At 52.1% G+C, this 21848-nt stretch overlaps 12 protein-coding genes across 12 annotated transcripts; 5 read left to right on the forward strand and 7 right to left on the reverse strand.

The window, feature by feature from the left end:
- Window positions 1-160: 160 nt before the first annotated feature.
- On the reverse strand, window positions 161-1993 carry Z520_08184 (uncharacterized protein; the record flags this gene model as incomplete). The annotated part of the gene is made up of 5 exons (XM_016778681.1): window positions 161-1064; window positions 1112-1373; window positions 1427-1606; window positions 1657-1733; window positions 1848-1993. 5 exons carry the CDS (start codon window positions 1991-1993, stop codon window positions 161-163), a joined length of 1569 nt encoding a protein of 522 aa, XP_016630052.1.
- A 469-nt stretch (window positions 1994-2462) lies between these two features.
- On the reverse strand, window positions 2463-3929 carry Z520_08185 (uncharacterized protein; the record flags this gene model as incomplete). The annotated part of the gene is made up of 2 exons (XM_016778682.1): window positions 2463-3783; window positions 3832-3929. 2 exons carry the CDS (start codon window positions 3927-3929, stop codon window positions 2463-2465), a joined length of 1419 nt encoding a protein of 472 aa, XP_016630053.1.
- A 940-nt stretch (window positions 3930-4869) lies between these two features.
- Z520_08186 (uncharacterized protein) lies at window positions 4870-5811 on the reverse strand (the record flags this gene model as incomplete). The annotated part of the gene is made up of 1 exon (XM_016778683.1): window positions 4870-5811. The coding sequence occupies one exon, from the start codon at window positions 5809-5811 to the stop codon at window positions 4870-4872; it is 942 nt and encodes a 313-aa protein (XP_016630054.1).
- Window positions 5812-6594: 783 nt separating this feature from the next.
- Window positions 6595-6918, reverse strand: Z520_08187 (uncharacterized protein; the record flags this gene model as incomplete). The annotated part of the gene is made up of 1 exon (XM_016778684.1): window positions 6595-6918. The coding sequence occupies one exon, from the start codon at window positions 6916-6918 to the stop codon at window positions 6595-6597; it is 324 nt and encodes a 107-aa protein (XP_016630055.1).
- A 971-nt stretch (window positions 6919-7889) lies between these two features.
- Z520_08188 (uncharacterized protein) lies at window positions 7890-8551 on the forward strand (the record flags this gene model as incomplete). The annotated part of the gene is made up of 2 exons (XM_016778685.1): window positions 7890-7892; window positions 7946-8551. 2 exons carry the CDS (start codon window positions 7890-7892, stop codon window positions 8549-8551), a joined length of 609 nt encoding a protein of 202 aa, XP_016630056.1.
- A 1227-nt stretch (window positions 8552-9778) lies between these two features.
- Z520_08189 (uncharacterized protein) lies at window positions 9779-10811 on the reverse strand (the record flags this gene model as incomplete). Its single annotated transcript, XM_016778686.1, has 4 exons — window positions 9779-10398; window positions 10453-10533; window positions 10588-10708; window positions 10770-10811. The coding sequence occupies 4 exons, from the start codon at window positions 10809-10811 to the stop codon at window positions 9779-9781; spliced, it is 864 nt and encodes a 287-aa protein (XP_016630057.1).
- Window positions 10812-11954: 1143 nt separating this feature from the next.
- Window positions 11955-12914, forward strand: Z520_08190 (uncharacterized protein; the record flags this gene model as incomplete). The annotated part of the gene is made up of 1 exon (XM_016778687.1): window positions 11955-12914. The coding sequence occupies one exon, from the start codon at window positions 11955-11957 to the stop codon at window positions 12912-12914; it is 960 nt and encodes a 319-aa protein (XP_016630058.1).
- Window positions 12915-13053: 139 nt separating this feature from the next.
- Window positions 13054-14160, reverse strand: Z520_08191 (uncharacterized protein; the record flags this gene model as incomplete). Its single annotated transcript, XM_016778688.1, has 4 exons — window positions 13054-13159; window positions 13240-13385; window positions 13471-13552; window positions 13607-14160. 4 exons carry the CDS (start codon window positions 14158-14160, stop codon window positions 13054-13056), a joined length of 888 nt encoding a protein of 295 aa, XP_016630059.1.
- Window positions 14161-15558: 1398 nt separating this feature from the next.
- Z520_08192 (uncharacterized protein) lies at window positions 15559-17417 on the forward strand (the record flags this gene model as incomplete). The annotated part of the gene is made up of 5 exons (XM_016778689.1): window positions 15559-15906; window positions 15985-16151; window positions 16213-16289; window positions 16353-17150; window positions 17233-17417. The coding sequence occupies 5 exons, from the start codon at window positions 15559-15561 to the stop codon at window positions 17415-17417; spliced, it is 1575 nt and encodes a 524-aa protein (XP_016630060.1).
- Window positions 17418-18149: 732 nt separating this feature from the next.
- On the forward strand, window positions 18150-19256 carry Z520_08193 (uncharacterized protein; the record flags this gene model as incomplete). Its single annotated transcript, XM_016778690.1, has 1 exon — window positions 18150-19256. One exon carries the CDS (start codon window positions 18150-18152, stop codon window positions 19254-19256), a length of 1107 nt encoding a protein of 368 aa, XP_016630061.1.
- Window positions 19257-19656: 400 nt separating this feature from the next.
- Window positions 19657-20850, forward strand: Z520_08194 (uncharacterized protein; the record flags this gene model as incomplete). The annotated part of the gene is made up of 1 exon (XM_016778691.1): window positions 19657-20850. One exon carries the CDS (start codon window positions 19657-19659, stop codon window positions 20848-20850), a length of 1194 nt encoding a protein of 397 aa, XP_016630062.1.
- Window positions 20851-20992: 142 nt separating this feature from the next.
- Window positions 20993-21837, reverse strand: Z520_08195 (uncharacterized protein; the record flags this gene model as incomplete). The annotated part of the gene is made up of 3 exons (XM_016778692.1): window positions 20993-21219; window positions 21326-21489; window positions 21575-21837. 3 exons carry the CDS (start codon window positions 21835-21837, stop codon window positions 20993-20995), a joined length of 654 nt encoding a protein of 217 aa, XP_016630063.1.
- Window positions 21838-21848: the final 11 nt, after the last annotated feature.

Below are 21848 nucleotides of genomic sequence, written 5' to 3' on the forward strand. Positions count from 1 at the left end.
GATGTCTTGGTGGTATACGACGTGATTCACACTTATATCTTGCGTACTCGTATTGTCGCTTGTTTGTCTCGTTCTTTCGTTCATTGGACCCTAGCTTCGAATAAGACAAGAAAAGCCGTCTTGGATACATGTCCGTCCCTCCTCGACCTGACGACACTGTTCAGGCTTTCTCGACCTCGTGCACACCAACTCCGCCCTTCCCTGTCGACGCGCCGACCTCAATGACTTCGACTTTGGCCTTGTCACCTTCCATGATCACGGCCACTTCTTCGAGCGATGGCCCACGTGTTTCGGGATAAACAAAGAAGATCGTACTGGTTTCCACAGCGAGCCACACCACGTACACGATGTAATATTTCCATGTGATATCCTGAAGTCCGATTGGGTTGACGAATTGGTTGAAGGAGCTGCCGCCACGAGAGAAGAACTGCGTGATTGCCACGCCCTTGCTCCGATGGATGAACGGGAAGATCTCGCAGATGAAGATGTAGGTGAGTGGCATCATGAGGTTGTAAAAGCCGTAATAGATGAAGATCAGTGCCACGACAGCGATTGCAGCTGAATTGTTCGTGTGATCTTTGGCATAAACCGCAGAAGCCGCAGTCCAGCAAGCAAAGAGCAATGTCATACCGCAGTACGAGATCAAGTACTGCCGTCTCCGGGGCAGGATGTGAGCCAGCAGAGCACCTGTTACGCCGGTTACCAAGTTCCAACAGGAAAGGCCGAGATTGATCTCATTTTGCGTCCTCTTTTTGGTGATTCCAACAGTGGCCAGGACTTTGCTAAGGTAGTAGCTGACGAGGCCGTTGCCTGACCACTGCGAGAATAAGCCGACGCAAGCTGCAATAAACACTCGTCGTCGATTGACTCCAGATGTCACAAGCTCTTTCCATGGCCTCTTGGTGTTCTCAATCTCCAAACGGATAGTTTCGCGGATCTGCTGGAATTCTGCTGCGACCAATGGACTTGATCGATCACCTTCCGCGTGATATTTGATCAGAATTTCCAGAGCTTCTTCATGGCGGTCTTTTGAAATCAAGAAACGGGGAGACTCCGGAATGAACCTGGAAACGTCAACTTGTCTGCATATTGGAGAGGTATAGCTACCCACCAGATGAACATGAGTTGCAGCGACGAAGGCAAGAGTTGCAGCAGCGACGGCAATCGCCAACTCCAGTTACTGTCCCAGGAATATGTACCCAAGGTGATGCCCGCGGCCAAGATCGCTCCAGCATACCAGCTTTCATTGAAAAGACCTGTGATTACAGACCGTTCTTTGGGATATGTCAGTTCGGCAATGAGCTGGGATGCTCCGCTAATTCCATATACAATTCCCATTCCAAGGATGATTCTGGCCACCAGGAACATGGCAACTGGTTGATCCTGTCAGCAGACAAAGGATAGAAGCGACCGTTGGACGACTTACTGTCAACTGCTGCAGCCTGCAGAATCGCACCAATCACTATGATCGTACTCCCAAACACAATGCAGGGCTTGCGGCCAAAGCGATCATTGACATAGGGGACGAGCGGTACCGCAACCACGGCGCCGATGGAGAAGGCCGCGGTAATCACACCCAGGAGGGCGCCGTTTGGATTGTTGAAGTCTGACACAAAGGAGTCAGGTCTGAATTCCTTCGAATACTGGTCGGCTTACACTTTTCCCAAGGCTCAACAGCCTGAAGTCCGTTGAGAACGCTCCCATCGAAACCACTTGTGGCTTCAATTCCAAGACTTTTTGTTGCAGAGATTAGCGTCTTTTCAAACTAGGAAACATCTTCTCGGACATAGGGTCTGGTAGGACAACGAAATGGAGGACTATGTTGCCGACTTGGGGAGGACACTTACGCGGCTGGGACAAGACACAGATAAAGCCGTCGAAGGTTCTTCTTTTTGTACCATGGCGTCTTGTCTTGTTGGACTAAGTAAGTGATTTCAGAAACATTTGCGACATCCCTTGCAGAGATGTCGTGGCCGGCAACTGCCTTCGACATGCTGGCTTCGTCACTTGAGGTTTGGCAATCAATGGGGCTCAGGGAGAAGCCTATTACTTTCAGAGGGTGAGAAGGTGTGACACTCTTGTGCGTGACGGGCGTGCGAGCCAGTGAGATCTTATGTAGGGCAGAGAATATAGGCATTCATCTCCCTCTGACTATCTGCCGAAGCAAATAGACCACGACAGACTTGTCGGACTCAGCCTTGCGGCCCCATTCCCCGCGGAATGTCCCCACTGATCCCCAATTGATTGGAGTTGACACCGGGACACGACACCGATACCAAGAAATGAATTTAGGCAAGAAAAGATTGAGGCAGAAAGGCAAAGGGTCTGAGATTCCCGGAAAATGGCCGAGCATCATGCCTACTATCTGCGCTTGCGGGAAGTTGGAACATTTCTGAATTGGACGTCAAAATGGCCGCTGGCCGTGTTTGACCGATATTACGGGGTCCTCGCCTAAGGTATTTTCAGGTGCGCTTGGACGCAACGGCGGCGTAGTCGGACATGATCTTGTTCAGCCCGTCCCTTTGCACACACTTCTCGAAGCTGAAGCTCCTCGCTAACTCCTCCAGGGCGCTTTGATCCTTGTCGCGAAATAGCTCGGCAAATTCCTGGCAGAATGTCTCCGCCAGGAAAGTCTGCAGCACCGCACGCTCAATGTGCCTTGCAGTGTTCCACGTGGACGGGTAGACGTTCTTCGCTGTGGGCGAGACCGAGTCTATCCAGCTGATGAGGGGCAGCATCACGTCGTCGACTTCTTTGGACGGATATTTACCCCACGCATCCAGCTGCAGCCGCTTCTTCTTTTCCAGCATAGGCTCGATCAGTTTGTTCCAGGGCGAGTCGGGCGACGTGTACACCATACCCTGAAGACCGACGTCTTTAAAGAGCCAGATAGACCACGGGATCTGGAACTTGTCGTAGATGCGGAGCTGCTCGCCCAGCATGTTGTATCGCTTTTGGTTGATTTCCTCGGCGTTTTCATCCCATCTGGGATTTGCGTAGACGGGACCGAACTCGCCGTTCCAGATTGCAGTTTGGTGCTTCCTCTGAAACTCCGACTTGCGCAAGAATTGCGCCTCCAGCCTCTCCTTTTGCTCAGAAGTGCCTTCATACGGCCGTCCGGTGGGAAAGCCCATCATGCTGTAGTCATGCAGGGCATAGACACAATTTGGGAGCACAGTGTCAAAGCCCTTCCATTCAGCCGCAAATGTGTTTCCATCGAGCCACAGTATATGGTCTGGATCAACAGCTCTGATTGCTTTCTCCAGTCGAGCATAAAATGCGGGCAGACGGACATGTTTGGGATCACAGGGTTCGTTAATGGGGTTATACCCAGCTATCCATGGATTCCCTTTATAACGGCGAGCGAGCTGTTCCCAAAGCCACACCGTTCGGTCTTGGTGGTCCTTGTAATCCCAGAACGCCGCGTAGCTTGTTGTGTTGTCTGAGTGCCAGCCGGGACTTTGACCACCGGGAACAGTGTGCATGTCGAGTATGGTATAGATGCCCTCCTTTGCACAGAGGTCAATTACCCGATCCAGGTGCTTGAAGCCGCTCTCTTTGAGTACACGAGGATTCATATCGTCTTCGAAGTGTCGATAGTTGAAAGGAATGCGGATGCAATTCAGACCAAGTGACTTGAAGAACTTTGCGTCGGCTTCTGTGAAAAAGTAGTACAGCCATCGGTCGAAGAAGAAGTCGGACTTCTCCTGGCCCATGACTTCCAGCATCGCGGCACGAATACTTGATTCATGGCCCGGGTAGCCAACGATGAAGTTCTCCATACTGTTTCTTTTCTCAGATGATGGAAAGCTGGAACTTCATAGAGCTTACTTGAGCCATCCTCCTATAGCACAGCCTCGTAGAATGACTGGATGTCCCCCATTATCAACCACCTGCGTGTCTTTTACTTTGAGTATCCCGGTCGCCATTGTTGTGGTCGGCGTTGGGTGAAACTGTTCAATCGTTTACCTCTGATCTGACGCGAACGACAATCCTCGTTGGAGGGTTTTGTGCCCTCATTGTGGAATTCTACTATGGAGGGTATGTGATTTCTCCGACTCATGCAAGGCTTTGGAGATATGGGAATTTAGGCTGAAATTGATTGTTAGTCGCCCTGAACGAATGTTAGAAAGAGAGCCATCGGCGTTGAATCCGACCCAGCCGACAAGCTTTATGCCCAGGTGACAAGATGCACCCTTTCGTGGGCTCGCTCGACCGACGTTTTGACTTGTTTGAGTAGCGAGTGACAGAAGCGGCAGAGTGGAAAGAGACGAAGGACATGTGGACATCTTGTGAACTGCATGTAGTGACAGGAGGCCTGCAGTAGCCAAGACTACAGTGGACCAGATCACCTGTTCAACGAAACTGCCAGTGTCACGTGCAGACTTACGGTCACATGACGCTTGACTAAGCGAGTCAATTGGGAGCACCGGGCCTACCCAGCCAATCAATCCGCAGCGCTCCGAACCGCTCTGCCCCGCCTGGTCACAGGCTTCACTTCGCTCAATATTGTGTGATATTGAGTTCCAACCTGACTTCGAGGCACGTCGCAGAACTGTACCCCTCGCACAATGGCAGAGGCTGATCCGCACGACGGGAAGGCGGGGCAGTGGCCGAAATACTCTGGTTTCAAGCCTCTGCAGTCTGACCGCAAAGAGATCCGTTTGATTCGCCTCGAGCCTGGGACGAGCCCCAGCACTTTGCGGTACACCATACAACATGTCGCACTCGGTGATGAGCCCAAGTCCTTAAAGAGCAAGTCCTTCAACATGGCAGTGACCAATTTGATGACATTCAAGAATGCTGGAGGCTTTCCGATATTTCATCCCCTTGGATTCGATCCCACGAAGACAACGGAGACCCTCGAAGTCATATACTTGGAATAATGTCCCAATCCTTGATGTCCAGCACAATCATGTGTCCCGGAGCGTGCCCGATGACAGGGCCTTTTAGAGCAGCTTGTCGTACTGCCTCTTGTGGCGTGACACCACATCCCCAGAAGACGGGGATGAATTCCTCAGACTCAGCTCTAAGTTGCTGAACGAGCGCCGAGCCGTCAGGTAAGACAGGTGTATCTCCAAACTCTGGCTTATTGATGTCCTTGATCCCGAGGCGCGAGAGGGCATCCCATCCCCAGTCGATGGGCTCGCCATGAGTCGCGACATATCGGCGCGTGATGTCTCTTACCCTCTGGATGTCTTTTCTCTGATAGGGTCTCATTGACACCACATATGTGGATTGACTGAAAACGCCGGCGGGGCACAGAGGAAGGCTTGTGCGATACATTGGCACGTTCCTACTGTGTGCCACGTGGGATGGAACCAATCCTTCGGCTGTTAGGGCGGCTTCAAAACTGAACGAACAGCCAATTAAGAAGCCAACATGGTCTTTGGTCCAGACCGCGCCAACATCGCCGCAGTGAGAGATTGTCAGCTCGCCATCCTCATAGACCATGTACTTTGGAAAGTCATGGCGAAGGTCGAGGTCCTTCGCAAGATCTTTTCCGGTCAGGCTAGGCACCCAGGATTTCAGCTCGTCCCAGCTCCCGACTTCCTTCGATTCGGCCAGCAGGGGGCACGGTACGGGATTCCTTTGACACAGCAATCTAAAGTCCGCTGCAAATCGCGATGGCAGGGCGATCAGATTTGCCTGCACATAGGCAGGCGCCGCGCCGGAAGTCTGCTTGTCGTATGCGCCGGCCCTCGCAGCGAGACGAATGCTTTCTCCTGTCTCTCTGTTGCTTGGATCTGCTATGGTGGTTTTGTGCAAGCTCGGCTGGTCAATGGTCTGGTCAAGGGCGATAGGAGCCATCGCAGACCATGCTGAGGAGTGAATCGAAGTACTGGTAATTGAGATGAATGGTTTGGCTACAATGCTCTGTGAGACAACAATCAACAAATAGTCCGCGCGCTATTCTCCCAAGGAGGAGCATAGCCATTATGACATACTCAAGAAGAAACAATGGACTCTTGTTCTCCTTCTTAACGAGATCGCTCTTCTCCGATGAAGGCCAGTACGGCATACGTCAATGGTACAGCGATCGACATCTGCCACCCACACTAGGTGATAAATGGCAATTTGATAACGCACTGTCCTTGTTCGCGTGGAAAGCCAGGCGTCTATGGGTTCTATCCTTAGTTACCTAAGCATTCTGCTGCAGAGGGTTCGCTTTCCCATTTCCTTATTACAGAGACCTCATGCGCCTCCGTTAAAGTAGACAGGGGGGAATGAGATTACGCAATGTCAAATATTTCTCCATCGTATGCACACTCGCTGGCAGATTGTGCTCCCTGCAATGAATAAAAACCCCCAAGCTGTGCTCCTCTGAGGACAAAGGATAGTGGTGCGTGAGGCACGATGGGGCGAAGGGAACCCGAGCATAAGCGAACGATCCTTCGCAATCCGCAAGAAGAAACGGAAGGAATATTCCCTGCATAAATGAAATAGGCAATTGTTCAGAGTCTCTCTCGAGAGCATATCATGTTGTTTATTGCTCGATCTATAATCGCTGGATGCACCAGGCTTCTTGGCTCAAGAAGGATGGATATCCTCTTCTGTTGGCATTCTCTTTTCTGACGATCATCCAATTTCGCTTTAAGAAGTTTTCACAAGGTCCCCTGCGAGGAAGACTGGCTGCTTGTTGGTGAAGTTTTGGATGTCTCCAAAGACAGGTTTTGCATCCTCCGAGGTCAATGCTGCACCCATGTCCTCAGGCTTGTCCCAGATCATAGTCGCGCTGGCAATATACAGTGGCTTTGCGCCGTCCAAACCGGGCTTGTATTCGAGCACTTCCCATTTCTTGAGACCGTGTTTCTTAAAGTTTTCCATCACCAGAGGCATATGGGTCTTGAGGTAGTAGTCCATGTCGAACTTGGTGTCCTCTTCATTTGGATAGAGGACTAGTGCGTGAAAAGGCATTTTGCGGGAAAATGGGCGATTATGCGGGAGAGAGATTGGTTCTAGAGAATATTCTTGCTGGGGGAAAGTGACCAGGTCTGAAGCGTTAGGTTCGCTGCTGTCGTACTCGGAAGAAATCTTTACACTTCATTGAGAATGAGGCACCCAGCTGATGTTTATATATCAATGCACCGCTATGTGCGGGGAAAGATCTTGGACGAGGGGCTGGTAAAGCTGGCTGAGACGCAACGGGAACTTGTTGACTCGTGCGTCCGAACGATCCAATAGCCCGGCACCGAGGCAAAGTCTGCTCCCTCAGCTCCCCCAGTACAGACTCACCCACTCAAGGAAATGCGCCTTTCGATTCGTCGCAATACAACATCCTCAACCGCGGTCCATGGGTCGGCGAAACGGATTCGTTATGCACGAGCCCGCGCCAAAACAACGCTAGGTGACGAGCCGACGCTGGATCTCATGCATTTGTCGGTGTTGGCCTGGAAGAAGAAGTGGACTTGCGTTCGAAAATATTTCTGTGGTTCTTTTTGGTGGGCAAACTCCTTCCAAGTTGGGCCATCTTATGCTCACTTTGGCAAGCGTTTAAGCCGCCGACTCGGCATTTGCCAATCCTCAGCTGAATATGGCAGTCGCTGCGCCCTTACCTATAGTACCTCGTTTAGTAAACCGAGAAGTATGCATTGTCTTTGAAATCGAGTAGAGCGGAAGGGACGGGAAGATGGATCAAGGGAGAGAAGAGGTTGAAGTGTGAGGATCAGATGACGAAGCAGTTGACCGTCGCTATTATTGCCATTATTGGAGAAAATACTTAGCTCGCTAGGTACCTAACGAGAACTTGTTGCCCTTTATCGATAAGCGCACCTCTCCACCCAATTTTTTGCTCGTCTCTTAGATGTCACTGATGTCCATGCACTGTTCTCTGCCACTTTAATTGTAGCGACACACGTGGCGAAGAGACTAATTATCTTCTGTACGCGATGGTATGCCGAAAATAGTCCTGTTGAAGTGCCAAAGCTGACAAAGTTACTACCAGGCTCCTGTTCGCAACCCTCCTTCGCAGAGCGTGCGACCTCTGAAATCTATCCTGAAACAGACCTCCAAGACGGCTGGATCAACTGCGACGCCGAAGTCTGAACCACTCTTCCCATCTTCGAAGAAGGACAAGCGTCGAATAAAACATGCCGAACTCATGAACAAGGTCACAAAATCCGCTGCCAAAAAATCAAGACGAAGGCGACCAAACAAGAAACTTGTCACGAATCTCGATGCCCTTGCAGCGGCACTTCCGGATGACGACGAACTGGAAAATAATGGTGCACATGGAACAACCGCACCGACAAGCGACCAGATTCAAGACCAAGTCAACATAATTCGGCGAAAAAGCATGAAATCACGACCGGGCGCCCTGAAAAGGAGGGAGAAAGTCGACAAAGGTGAACGAGATCGATTTGCGAAGAATATGGCGCAACTTGCAGTATCTAGGTCCGTCAATGAAGGTTCGGCAGACGAATCTGGCAACGCTGCAGGTGGGGGAGGCACCACTGCTGCCATTTCATCGACAAGTGAGAGGTGGGCGGCTCTGAGGGGTTTCATCTCTCAGACGCTCGAGACGAGGCCCGACTTGAAGATCACAACTTAAGAGATGCAGATGTTTCTCTACTGATCTCTGTACATCGGGTCGAATCCTGCCAGTTGCCATACTTGATGGCTGTTGCACTCGGATCTTCTTGGGTAGGCCAAGGACCTCCTTTTCCGACTCGACTTGCGCCCCTGGTCAGAGCAAATCCTTTCCCCGATATGCTAAATAGTCAACAAGTGACAAAGAAGTCCGTCGGGAAGGCGGAATTGCCCTGATCACATGCGCTCACTTGATAGGATCCAGGACAATCCATATCGGATCATCCCAGAATGTCTGCACCACATGACAACATCCCGGGACCACCAGCCAGAATGCCAGTAAGAGTATTGTGCATCTGACTCGGACTAATCACGTTGGAGACAAGGGACCTTACATTTGACGAGATGACAAACCTTTTGGGGATGACATCAACTTTCATCCCTGTATCAACGAAACGCCCGGGTCAAATCCCCAAGGGCGCGTCAGTAGGCGGCCAAACCATGGCGTCGACTGGCTGACTCGCTCATCATGCCGATTTCTCTCCTCCTTTGACGGGTGATGAAGCTCAGCAGATGGACCCTTTGCAATGGGTATTTCATGGCATCTGCCGCGTTTCTGCATTGGAGCTCCAAGAGAATCCTTGAGCACAAGATAGCACTGGCGTGTACATGTCCCCAGTCTACTTTTTGCCTTATCCTCACGAGAGGTTAGAGCTCCCAATGACCTTGGACACAACACTGTGAAGGCAAATTTGCAGCATTTCGGGCAACTTGCCACACTCCCGACTGACGGCATAGAGGTCTATCTGGAGGGGATTGGATGCGTGGATCAATAAAGCCTTCGGTCTGGCCGCTTTGAGGCAGCCACAGTGTTCAACCGACTTGTACTCAACGGTCCAAGGATTGAACGGGTGTGGGAAATCCTAGACCACCAACATGCGATGTCCGACATATATCTGAATGCATATATCGCAAGTGTGGAAAGCCCCATCCTCTGGTTCTATGTGGCCATTGATACAGCAGGCGTTGCGACTGATGGGCTGCCCCATGAAGTGTTTCGGGAGTTTCTCAATATCAAGGTCATCTTTGCCCACTGCTGAGGAAGTCTTCCCGCTCTCTCCGCACGAGTCGGCCTCCAGGGATAAAAGCATGTGCTATAAAGCCAGATCAATCGACCTATGCTAAGCTCGAGGAGCGGATGTCGATTCTCTATGTCGCTGCTGCGGCTGAAAGTCCATCCCTTAATCTTTCAGGTCCGGTCGTCTGCAGCAAATCTATCATTCCAGCGGCCCCTGAAGTGTTTTTCTGCACCCACTTTACTGATCAGTGCTACTTCTTCATCTGACAACGATACATTCAGAGCGAGCAGATGATCTTTCATACGAGCTTTCTCAGTTGATGTTGTCACCACTGCAATCCCTTGCTGCAACGCCCATCGTATCAATGCAACAGCTGTGCTTACTCCATGTTTCTCTGCGATGGACTCCAATCCACTATCCAAGGGGCCTGGAGTCGCTCTCACAATTGGCGATAACGGTGAGAAGGCAAACGTCTGTATGCCTTGCTTCTTGTGATACTCCTGCAGCCGAATCCGTGGGAGGTATGGGTTCAACTCGATCTGGTTGCACACCGGCCTGATCCTTGCAGTTTCCAATATCGTCGCGATGTGGTCTTCAGTGAAATTGGAGACGCCTATGGCGCCGACTTTCCCGGAGTCGTATATTGCCTCGAGCTCGGCCCATGCCGCCTGAAGATCGGCATTGGATTTCGCGAAGTAAGGATAATGGAGCAGATACAGGTCGATATAATCAACGCCTAGTCGTTGCAAAGAGCGGCTAAATGCTCCTGAGATGTCCGACATAGTGAAAACTTCGGACCCTTGTCAGATTTCCCACATACAGCAAGTCTTTGGAGGACACTTACCTTTCCCAGTGATATAAATCTCTGAGACAGGCACGCTGGATTGCCTTATCGCCTCTCCGACTTCCCTCTCCGTGTTATAGACTTGTATCCAGGTCAGCAATCCTGAACGGCGGTGACAGTGATTTCAGTCCTCACGCTCGGCTGTATCCAGGTGGCGATAGCCAGATTGCAGCGCATCCTTCACAATTTCAATAAGTCCAGTGTTGAGAGTCTCAGGATCCTCCTTTCGCCATGTTGAACCGGTCCCAAACGCCAGCTAAAAAGGCAGTGTCAGTCTGAAATCCCAGGGTATTTCGGGGCATACTCCGCTGGACTACCATATAAGAGCCGTCCAAACCCTTCGGATGGTGAGGCGACATCTCTACTGTATCGTTCGAGAATGCTTTATTCACGGCTCAGTCTTTCGTGAATGATCGGTACCGCTATGATTGTTGAGAATCAACACCAGAGACTACATATACAGGTCTTAGCTTGTTCGAAAGCAGGCAGGATTCGGGTTCCAATCGGCTCATAAGGCGCGTTGGCATCAAGTTTCTGATTAGTCTTCATGGGTTTTTGTCCAGGGGGTGAACCTGCACGACCGATTGGGTCTTAGCAGCAGGCTGGTCTTCGCTATCGCAATCGTTTAAATGATCAGCAAAGCACGAGTCCACCGATACGGGGCTAGGGAAAGATACTCTGCCACCTTCGTCAGGGAGGTCAACTCGATGGCGGCAATGCATACGAATTCCATCGGACAAAATTCGGCTCTATTCAGGCATGCGTTTCGACTTGAGCACTATTACTATTCAACCCAAGCTGACTTAGTCATCTCCACTCGATGGTGTCCAGGCCTTCGACTGGTCTCTTGTTCTGACTGGAGGACTTCTAGCGCTCATTGACCCATTCTTTTACTCGGTCGCACTTGTGTCGTGCCAAGCGAAAGTATTTCAACCACTACATCAAACCAATATCCATAGGTCAGCTGGGATGGACTTATGAGCGTTGATCCAGCTATGCGTTCTCTCCTGTGGGCGATTGAGACTGCGTCCTTACGAATCGAGAACCCTGGACGCTGAGATCACAGTATGCCCACTGCTTCACAAGTTCGAGCACTCCCTATTGGCGTCTATACCTGGTAGATGTATGCAGGTATGGCTGGCACCAGGCCAAACACGACTGCCTTTGCTTGGTCAGCCTGGAATATTTCCTGGTGAGGATTGCGATGTGTCGCCTTTTCTTTGCTTGGTCAGCTTGGAATATGGCTGGGGGACGATTGCAATATGTGGTCCTTCCCTTGTTTGGTACGGGCTTGTGTTGCGTTGCTTGGTCATCATATTTGGCTCTCGCGGCTTATTGTTGTCAACTACAATTCACATCGAGATGTCGTTGGAGGCAGAGGCCCTCAAGCGTGTCTTCTATAAATCCCCAGGCGAACGTTCCACCACGTCTTCTGTGCCACCAAGGACATATTCGGTTGAAGGGCCTTTATACATCATACTTACTTCGAAGCCTTGATAACTATGTTGGAGTCAATTCTCCTAATCGGCGCAATCGGTGTAGGTAGCTTTGGCGATTATGTTGCCCATGAGCTCATCAAAGACTCAACCCATTTCACTCGCATTGCTTTCTTCAACAACACCGAAAGGCCAACAGATGAGGCCAAAAAGGCCCGGATCCAAGAGCTGAAAGCACAAGGATTTGAAGTCATCGAGGCAGCCGACTATAGTTCTTCAAAGGCCTACGAAGGCTTCGACTGCGTGCTGAGCTTTCTGGGAAATCATGGACTATACCTCCAGCCTACCATCATCGACGCGGCCATTGAAGCCGGAGTCCGCCACTTCTATCCTAGCGAGTACGGCGCCGACATCACCGAGGGACAGAATTGGACCCAGCGCTACTATAAGTACAAAGTCCAGACGCGCGAACATCTTGACGCAAGAGCTCGCGACACCCCTGATTTAGGATGGACATACTATCTGCTTGGCCGGTTGACGGAATGGTCCGTCATCTCACACTTTGGCTTTGACAATAAAAACGCAAAAGCGAAGATCTACGGCACGGCAATGGGGAGACAGAGCTTGATCAGCGCCGAGGACAGCGCACGATATCTCGTCGAGACTTTGAAAGAACCACTTTCGCCCGAGGCCAAGGGAAATCGAAGAACATATCGCATTTCAGGGAGCAACCCTACGTACGCGGAGATATTCGAGATCCTCGAGCGAGTCACGGGCAGAAGGTACGACGTCACTTACCTGGATGTCGAGAGCGCACAGCAAGAAGAAGCACAAGCAAAGGCCTCTGGCGACGTCGATGCAGAGCTGGCGGCAAGCCATAAGTTGATCCAGGGGAGGGAAGGTACTCTGCTGCCACAGCCCTGGGACAATGATCGCTTCCCATCGATCCATCCCAAGGGTGTTGAGGAGACTCTCCGAGAGGCTTTTGGATCTGAGGGCGCAAAAAAGGTGTATGGCCTGGAGTGACAATCTTTTGATTATAGCTTTCGGCTCGGGCCTTGCATGGCCCAGTACAGAGCGTAAGCAGCCGACTAGGTGACCATCCCTGGCATCGTGTATATTTGTTGCTTTTCTATGTACTCAACCATTATGAGTTTAAGCTTCCTCAAACCTGCAGCTTCAGCTTGAGCAGATCCTTCTCAACAATCTCATCCTTCTTTCCCTCAAGCTCTTGCATATCCCACGGTGCGTTGACGTATCGCCCGGCCAGCCTGTTGTCTGGAGTTAGCTTTCTGTGGCTCCAGTTCTCGCCGGCATGGGTAATGGTGCCGAGTACGAAAAAAGCCCTTACCAATCTCTCCGCTCTCTTGTCAGCCAGACTAGTGTGTCTGCAGGTAGCTCCGGCTCGGCGGTCAAAAGATAGTGCATGTGCTCGGGCATTGTGACTCCAACCTCTGTTTTCACGCCGCCGGGATGGACGGCGTACGCCAGCAAACCCTAGAGCGCCAGCGCCAGTCTTGTGTCAGAATGTTCACCATCCGAGCAGCAAGCGAAATGAAAATGAGAACCGGAAAGCACGCACCTGCTCGCCATATTCTTTCATCAGGAAATCGTTGAACCGTATCTGCGCTGTCTTGGTGCCTTGGTATGCGCTGCCCCCAGCCCTGCCGATCCAGTCAGCGCGTGTTCAGCGGCTCTCAGAAAAGAAAGAAACGCACGAGGTGGTTAACCCTCCAGCACTGGAAATGACAATCATAGTCTTCTTCTTCCCTTTGAGTAGCAATGGCAGCGTCGCACGACTGACGAGATACGTCCCCTTGATATTGACCTCCCACGTCGACCACCAGTCCTGTACATCCGTCTCATGAATGGGCTTCCACGTCTCCATTCTGGATGCGTTGTTGATGACCACATCAAGCGCGCCAAACTCCTGTTCCACCGTCTTCACGGCTCTGTCCACCGCAGCGACATCCGTCGTGTCGACTCGCAATTGAAGCACCTTGGGCGGCTCTTTGTGTCCGGCTTGCTTTGCCGCGTCAATGACCTCCTTGGCGACGCTGTCGAGGTCCGAGCGCGCCAGCAACGCGATTGCCGAGGCGCCGGACTTTGCGAACGAGACGACTGTCGCGCGCCCGATGCCCTTGCTGGCGCCTGTGACTAGGACCTTCAGATCGGTGGCGGAGGCCTTGAGAGGATTGATGAAGTCGTAGGTGTCGTCGTGCCGCGTGGGCACGAAATTGAAGCCCGTTGGGACAGCTGTGGTGTCCGACATGTTCGACCAAGCGGTAATTCTGTCAGGAGGATGCGTTATAAAGAATCAGGGAGAGAAGTAGCCGGGATTCCTCTGAGGTCCTTCTACAACTCAAGCCCGTTCCCACAAACTCACACACATATATTTATACCTGACTAGGTAGATACTCCATCAATATCAGAATCCGGGTTCTTGGCAGCAAACCTTCCACGATGCGGAGATAACAGCCTAGCCATTCTCGAATCTCCGTGTATCAACCACTGGCGAGACAAAGTCCAAGATCTTTGGGCCTGTGGTATCCAAGAGGTCTGCTCCACGCCGCAAGCCAGCATCGAATCAATGCTTGGGGACCTTGCGGTACGAAATCTTGCCGTATGTGGCATAGCTCGGGGTTTAGGATTCCAATGCTGCTGGGCGAAGAGAATGCCTAGGTATGTACCGAGTACCCCTCTGTGATATCATGACTCATGATGAAGCAATGATGTCGAGGGTCAGTTCATGTCTTATAAAGATTTGGGGGACGTGGGCAACGGTAGGTAAAATCGCTTATGACATCTCGAGGGCCATGTGTCCATTCTTCTATTGCGCGCTGGCCCTCGTTTAATGCCACCGTCTTTGACACCAGGTGTGATTCCCCCGAGTTCGGCCTAACAGCCGCTAAAGCAGCCCTGCGTCGTACACTAGCTACCTACTGACCCCCAACCATATTATTCCTGGACCTATGAAGTACTCGGTCTTAACTGACTCCCGCCCTCTAATCCCGCTGGGGCCCAATAAGGCTGTGCGCATCACAGAGGTCGAGATCCACACCGTCAATCCCAGGGATTCGGATCTTGCGCGCAGTTGAGGCCAGCAACTGTCCCTTTCAAGCTCTTGCCGACTGGGGTGCTATCTACCACTTCTCTTTCAACCTGTGCTTACATTCCCGGTCATCATGGGCTTAGTTAGCAATCTTCCTGGCTGCGATTGGATGGCTGCTCGTGTCAAGTTGATTCGGACTGGGTACTGCAGGTGACTAACCCGGCGTATTATTCGTACGTTGGTGCGCCTCTTTTAACCTCAAGCATCACCTTCGGGGGCCGGGGCACGCCATTGTCCTCATCAAGTGCCACAGCGTGTCACCAATGAGGTGGCATGAAGTCGTATTCGCAAGCAAGTCTGCAGCCAGCCAGTAAGCTGTCCCAGATGGATTCCTTGTCAATGGGCCTCAACTTTGCCCAGTCGGAAAAGTAGACTTAGGGCCGGCCATTGATCACCCACCGAGCAGAAAACTCAAGGCGGGCATCACGGTCAATAGTTTTTGACGCCGTTGTGGATATAAGATGGCTTGACTACCTCACATGAGGCCGACTGATCTTGCGCCACTACGAAAGCAGTACTGACATCTGAAGTTGCTGGGTTCTTCGAGCGATCTTCAACATGCTCTGGTATCTTGGTTTTGCCGTACTTGCTGTAGTCCTTTACTTCTCCCTTGGGCTCAAGGAACGATGGCCAGATGGCCCTCGAGGCATACCGTTCTTAGGGGTCTTGCCGGACAAGAAGTTGACTCTTAACCAACAGCTCAGCAAGCTGGTACCTCGATATGGAGACTTCTTCTCATTCAACATGGGCAGGTCCAAAGTGGTGGTCCTCAGCAGCCCAAGAGCTGTCGATGACCTGATCGTCAAAAGAGGCCAGAAGTACTCTTCGCGTCCGTCTTCTTCAGCCCAGGCAAAAATCATTGGTCAGGGAAGGATGGTCCAAATGGAATACGGTGACGAGTTCAGGGTGAGTTCTGTGTTGAGAGCAAATATATTCACGGCCGTGAGACATCTGCTGATGTAGTTGCTCTATTGGCACCTTTAGAAACATCGAAAGGTCATCCACGGTCTCCTGGGCATGCAAAACTCCAAGGTCTTCCTGCCCTACCAGGAATACGAAAGCCGGCAGACTTTGAGGAACATATTGGAAAATCCCAACACGTTCTATACCGAGGTAGCACGATACTCGGCCAGCGTCACTTTCAGCCTTCTGTAAGCTTGCTCCTGACTCCTCAGATACGGTGCGCGATACCTAGGAACTCACAACAACCAGAATCGGAGCTCGTTTCGCCAGTAGTAGCACGCAAATGCCAGATGCTATCCGCCACATCTCTCTTGATATGTTTAAGAGTATGACAATGACGCTTATGCTGCAAGAGGCTATTGGACACACATACTGACTTTGGGTCTCAGAAATACGTCCGGGATATTGGCTGGCTGACTGGATTCCGGTACTGAATTACCTTCCCGATGGCCTTGCACCGTGGAGAGCGGAGGCACGCAAGACTTTTGACAATATCCTTGGATTCTGGGGCGTTTTCTACGACTCAATCGTGGATCGCATGCACAAGGACAACGCCCCAGACTGTTTCCTGAAGCGGTTCTTGGAAAGCCCCGAGATCACCAGCTTCTCCGAGGTCGACAAGCGCATCATCCTATCCGAGCTGCTGGCGGCGGGCTCCGAGACCACAGCGACCACGCTCCAGTGGTTCTTCAAGGCGGTGGTCCTCTACCCAGACTCCGTCAAGGCAGCCCAGGAAGAGCTGGATCGGGTTGTCGGATCCGACCGTCTCCCGCAGTGGGAAGACCGCAACAAGTTGCCCTACATCGCAGCGGCGATTGAAGAAGTCCACCGGTGGGCCTCTGTGGCGCCTCTCGCCATCTTCCATGCCACCAGCGAGTCCGACAGCTACCGGGGCAAAGCGATCCCCGCGAGGACAACGGTCATCTACAACACTTCTGCGATCCATCACAACAGCGCCTATTACCAGGACCACGAGAAATTCATTCCCGAGCGGTTCCTGTCGGAGAAAGATCCTCGATACCGGCCTCAACATGCACATGGCCCGACGCATTATGCCTTCGGCGTCGGAAGGAGAGAATGCCCTGGGAAGCATGTCGCTGACGCCTCTCTTTTCATCGTCATCAGCCGGCTCCTGTGGGCGTTTAACATCGACTTGGGCTCCAATCCCCCTCCCAGCGACGAACTCGGTAAGTCTTAGAAGCTCTTCCACGTTGAAAACCACATTCGTGTCAAGCATGTACAAACTGACCTGCAATGCTTTTTGTTCAGGCGGGGGGCTCCCGATCTTCAGACCCGTCCCGTTCGCATGCAACATTACTCCGAGGAGCGAGAAGGTCTCGGACCAGATCCGCGCAGAAGCCGCGATCCAAGACCCGGCATTGAGGGTCGAGGATGCCGCGCAGTACGAGCAGAGGATCCTGACGTTTATGGAACAACGGAAAGTCGGGGTGTGATGGCATGGACTGGACACGGGCTCGGCACTGACGCTTCCGCACGTTGGAGATTGAGTATATCAGGGCTTGGGAGGACTCGATGTTTCATTTTGTAGGAACGGGGATAGACTCAGGGGGATAAACAACCAGAACTGACGAGCGGTTCAGTCTCCAGCCACGAAGCCTTCGCAAGAGGCGCGCAACGCCATATACTTGATATTTGTCTCGTAGCGACTCGACGGTTTTCTGGCGCGATCTCCTAAGCCACCTTTCCGATACATCGGTATCTTGTTTTGGGAGGAGCATCGTCAACCTAGCTCTGCCAACGATGCCTGGAGAATGCAAGTTCCATAAAGCTAGGCTAAGACGACGACAAGAGTATCCTGAGCCTCGAACCTTAGCCCGGCAAAGAAGCAGAAATTGGCCCGAATTTCCTTTGCTGCCGATGTTTTCCACTCGCACGGCGATTGACGGAGCTTTCGCGGCTCGAACCTCGGCTTTTTTGGTGCAGCACCCGCATTGACTTGACCTGGGGGAATCCCAATTCTGGGGGAATCCTCTTTTTTGCCGATCTCCAACCATTCGATTTGGGACTGCTTGACCTGCCAGTGAATGTCGTGGGTGAAACATTGCTATCCGGAGAGAACAGACCACATACCTGCCGCGGCACCTAAGGCAGCGTGTGAATCTCTTAGCTGCAATTACGATATTGGTTTTCAGAAAGGGCCTGGCCTGGCAGCGAAGACAGCAACGATGGCCACGATTTGTTTACCCAGCCGCCGATGCTCTGCAAATCTCCGAAGGGCACTGCTTCCGTCGAGGTCAACCATTAGACAGCAGTGTGCGATGAGCAATGCCTGCAAGCGAACTCCAATTCCTGTCGTACCGTCTGCACACTCGGCTGCGAGAAACATTAGATCTCCGTGGACGAGAGGGTGTAAAGTCAGGGAGGCGGATAGACTGGCTTGCCAGCATCCCCGACGACACTTCCATGTGACCAGGGTCTGTCAGCAGAGTACCGCCGCAGCCCCGAGCAGTGACAAGAACAGCAGCGGCGACATCATCTGCTCTGTAACTCCTTCGTCGAACGGGGAGGGACGAACAGTTGCAACCGTCACAATTTCGAATGCCGCACGACTTAACAGTCTTAACAGCACGCTGATCGACAAGCTCACGTCAACCTTGCGATCGCTTGCCAGTGAGCCAAACTTGTGTTGCGTCGTTATCAATGGCGCTGTTTCGGAGAGCAAGGTCCCTGCATTCAGTTCCGGGGCCAATATCTTTGAAATGGCAACGATCAACAACTACAATGACGCCAAGGACTTTATCTCGCGGCTTCACGGCGCATGTCAGGCCGCCAGGGACTTGCCGGTCGTCACGATCGCACAGATCCACGGCCTGTGCTTTGGCGGAGCCCTGGAGCTGGCGGCTGCGTGCGACTTCCGCTATGCGACGCACGAGTCGTCTTTCAGTATGCCGGAGACGAAATTCGGAATACCTTCGGTGATAGAAGCGAGGCTCCTGGCCAATATTGTTGGCTGGCAGAGGACAAAAGAACTGGTTTACCTGGCAAAGGTCTACAATGCAAAGGAGATGGAGAAATGGAGCTTGATTGACGCTAGCTATGAAGATACTCGGCAGCTTCAGCAAGAGGTCGACAAGGTGGTTGAGCTCGTGGCTTCCAATGGGCCGGAAGCTATGAGAGCGCAAAAGAGACTTGTGAAGCTGTGGGAGGAAACGAATCTGGCCTTCGGTGTCAGGGCCGGACTCGATGCATTTGCGAGCATGTTCAGCGATGGAGGTACTGAGCCGGCAAAGTACATGAGGGAATTCACAGAGAGGAAGCACAGCAAGCGTTGAAGCTCGTGTTACTACAAGAAGTTGAACCTGGATGTGGAACAGATTTGAGTATCGTGACACATGCGTAGGGCCACACTAGGACACTGTCTGTTAACAAGAGGTCAAGCTCAGCGGTCGGAGCTATTTGTGCACGTTCAGTGGCTTTGTAATTCGAGTATAGAATGGGACCTGCAAAGGGCACCAGAGGTATACCGGAGAAGAGGAAACAGATGCCCGCCGCTTTCGTGATCTTAGAACGGATGACGCCACGCCAACTACGGGTATTTGGTTCGCCCAACGGAGAAGTCCACTGACACTTGGCTTCCCTTTGTCTCCTGTATCGAATATATATCATTTGATAAGTCATCCTCGGCAAAGAAGATACGTCCCAGCTTTCATCAAAGAAACCCGGATTGCGGCAATGGCGACCACAGTGCAACCATTGGGGGCGTTTGCGTCCAAACTCGATATATCTCCGTCACCGTCGACGTTGGTCACGTTCGAGCCTTTTGATCTGCCACCGACCAACCAGCGCATCCTGGGGTCGCCTCATCCCAAGGACACAGTCATCCCGTTAGCATTGAAACCCTCTGTTCGGGATAGCAGTGAAATCGACCTAGACAACATCGTCAACACTATAAAGTCCCTCCAAGCGCAAGGCGGCATCTTGACCGAAGCGCTTGCCCGTCACGGAACGCTACTCTTCCGCGGGCTTCCCATCCACGATGCCCAAGATTTCAGCAAGTTTGCTCATGCTTTTGGATACCACCCGCACGAGATCATTGGCATCGTCGTCAATAGGCCGGTGTTGGCCCCCAACGTGGCACCGGCGAATGAGGCGCCCAAGGATGTTCTGATCTACAACCATAACGAGTCTCCACAAGTCCCGCATGCCCCCGAATATATCTTCTTTTATGGTCACCGGGTTCCTGAAAAGGGCGGTGAAACTCCCATCTCGTCATCTTTGGAACTATTCTACCGAGCGCAGCAGGAGATCCCTGAGTTTGTCTCTGAGCTTGCGGAGAAAGGAATCCTCAGCAAGGTCACTTACAAGGTCGAAAAGCAATACGAGGGTGGTTCAACTCTCAAGCAAGCGTTTGGCAAAGAAATCCAGGATGGGGATGACGAGGCCACCAGACGAGCCAAAATCGAGGCTCAAATCGCCCGATATGGTCGCGGCAAGCATACGACGTGGGAATGGGCAGAGGACGGTAGCATCGTCTTGACGCACCGATTGCCAGCCATACGGACCCAACCAGAGACGAACCTCCCGACTCTCTTCACTGGTCTGGCAGCATACTACAAGAACAACCAGCACAACGCCAATAAGGGGAGGAAGAACTCCGCTCAACAGCTTTTTGGCGACGGGACCCCTATCCCTGACAAGTACCTGGCACACCTGGCCAAAATAACGGACGAGATCCGCGTCCTGCATAAATGGGAGCGCGGCGACGTCCTCGTCTATGACAATATCATTGCTCAGCATGGCCGACAGCCCTGGGAGGGCGAGCAAGAGGATCGTGTCGTTATGGCCAGCCTGTTCGACGGCCATAGAGTGCCTGGTGCCTATGGTGAGAAAGACTGGGCCCAGGTTGTGCAGGCACTTGACGGGTGATACAAGACATTCGGTTCTAGAAAGTGTCCAAACTTTGTCCTCTTCTCTGCTATTGCCATATTTACAATCTCCGGTCTACTATGTTACCTCATGCTCCTCTTCAGACGGTCTAGCTCTTGTTCGCAATGCTATATCCTCGACGCTAGAGACCAGCAACCATCCCGTACGTCAGCACGCCTTCTCCGTCTGGCTGGGCCCACCCCTCGGCGTTGACAATTCCCTCGCCTATTCTCACATACTCGACCGTCTTAAACCCCAAATGGGTATAGACTTCTCTTGCGTGCTGGTTAGTCGCTTCTAGCCAGACAGGAACGTTTTGTTCCCGGGCCTTCTTCAGGAAAGGATCCACCAGATTCCGAACGGCGCCTGCTGGACCCAGAATCCAAAGAGAAATGTGTCAGTGATGTGCTCCTTTTGATGGACCTGGATGGTGTCCCCAGCCAGCAAAAAGCCCCTGGGTTAATGGATCTCACACCTTTTTCTAGCCGAGCTGGCGACCGTGCAATGAGATTGAGATACCAGTAGGTTCGCTCGCCCATGTACTTCTTTTTGAGAGCGTCGAATTTCCGCCTATACTCGGCAGCGCCTTCAGAGGTGGCCGCAGAGCTAGTCACGGGCTTCTCAACCCCAGGAGGAAGCCTATGTGGCTTTTGGTAAGCGTAAAGGAGGTTAAGGGAAAAGAAAAGGGCTAGGTGGAGTGTGTCTCATCGGTTTTTTTCCTTACCACAGCGCCACCCCAGCATAGTCGAAAGTCTGAATTAGTATGCCTCCGTTCTCGAAGCGACTTCTGATGTGTGGCAGCCAGTACTGCACTCGGTTGTCGAAATGTGCCAGTTTGGGGTGGTCTGGATGTGACTCACGGCCCAAGAACAAGTATCGGTTGAGGGCGTCGTTTGAGAAAGCTGCGGCAATTACATGAGCGAATTTGAGCAGGTCTTCCTCCTCGTTGACTGTGGCGGCAGTATGATCAAGGTTGACCGTAGCCATTGTATGAGGAG

This window comes from Fonsecaea multimorphosa (assembly GCF_000836435.1).
Source record: "Fonsecaea multimorphosa CBS 102226 unplaced genomic scaffold supercont1.18, whole genome shotgun sequence".
NCBI classification, from domain to species: domain Eukaryota; kingdom Fungi; phylum Ascomycota; class Eurotiomycetes; order Chaetothyriales; family Herpotrichiellaceae; genus Fonsecaea; species Fonsecaea multimorphosa.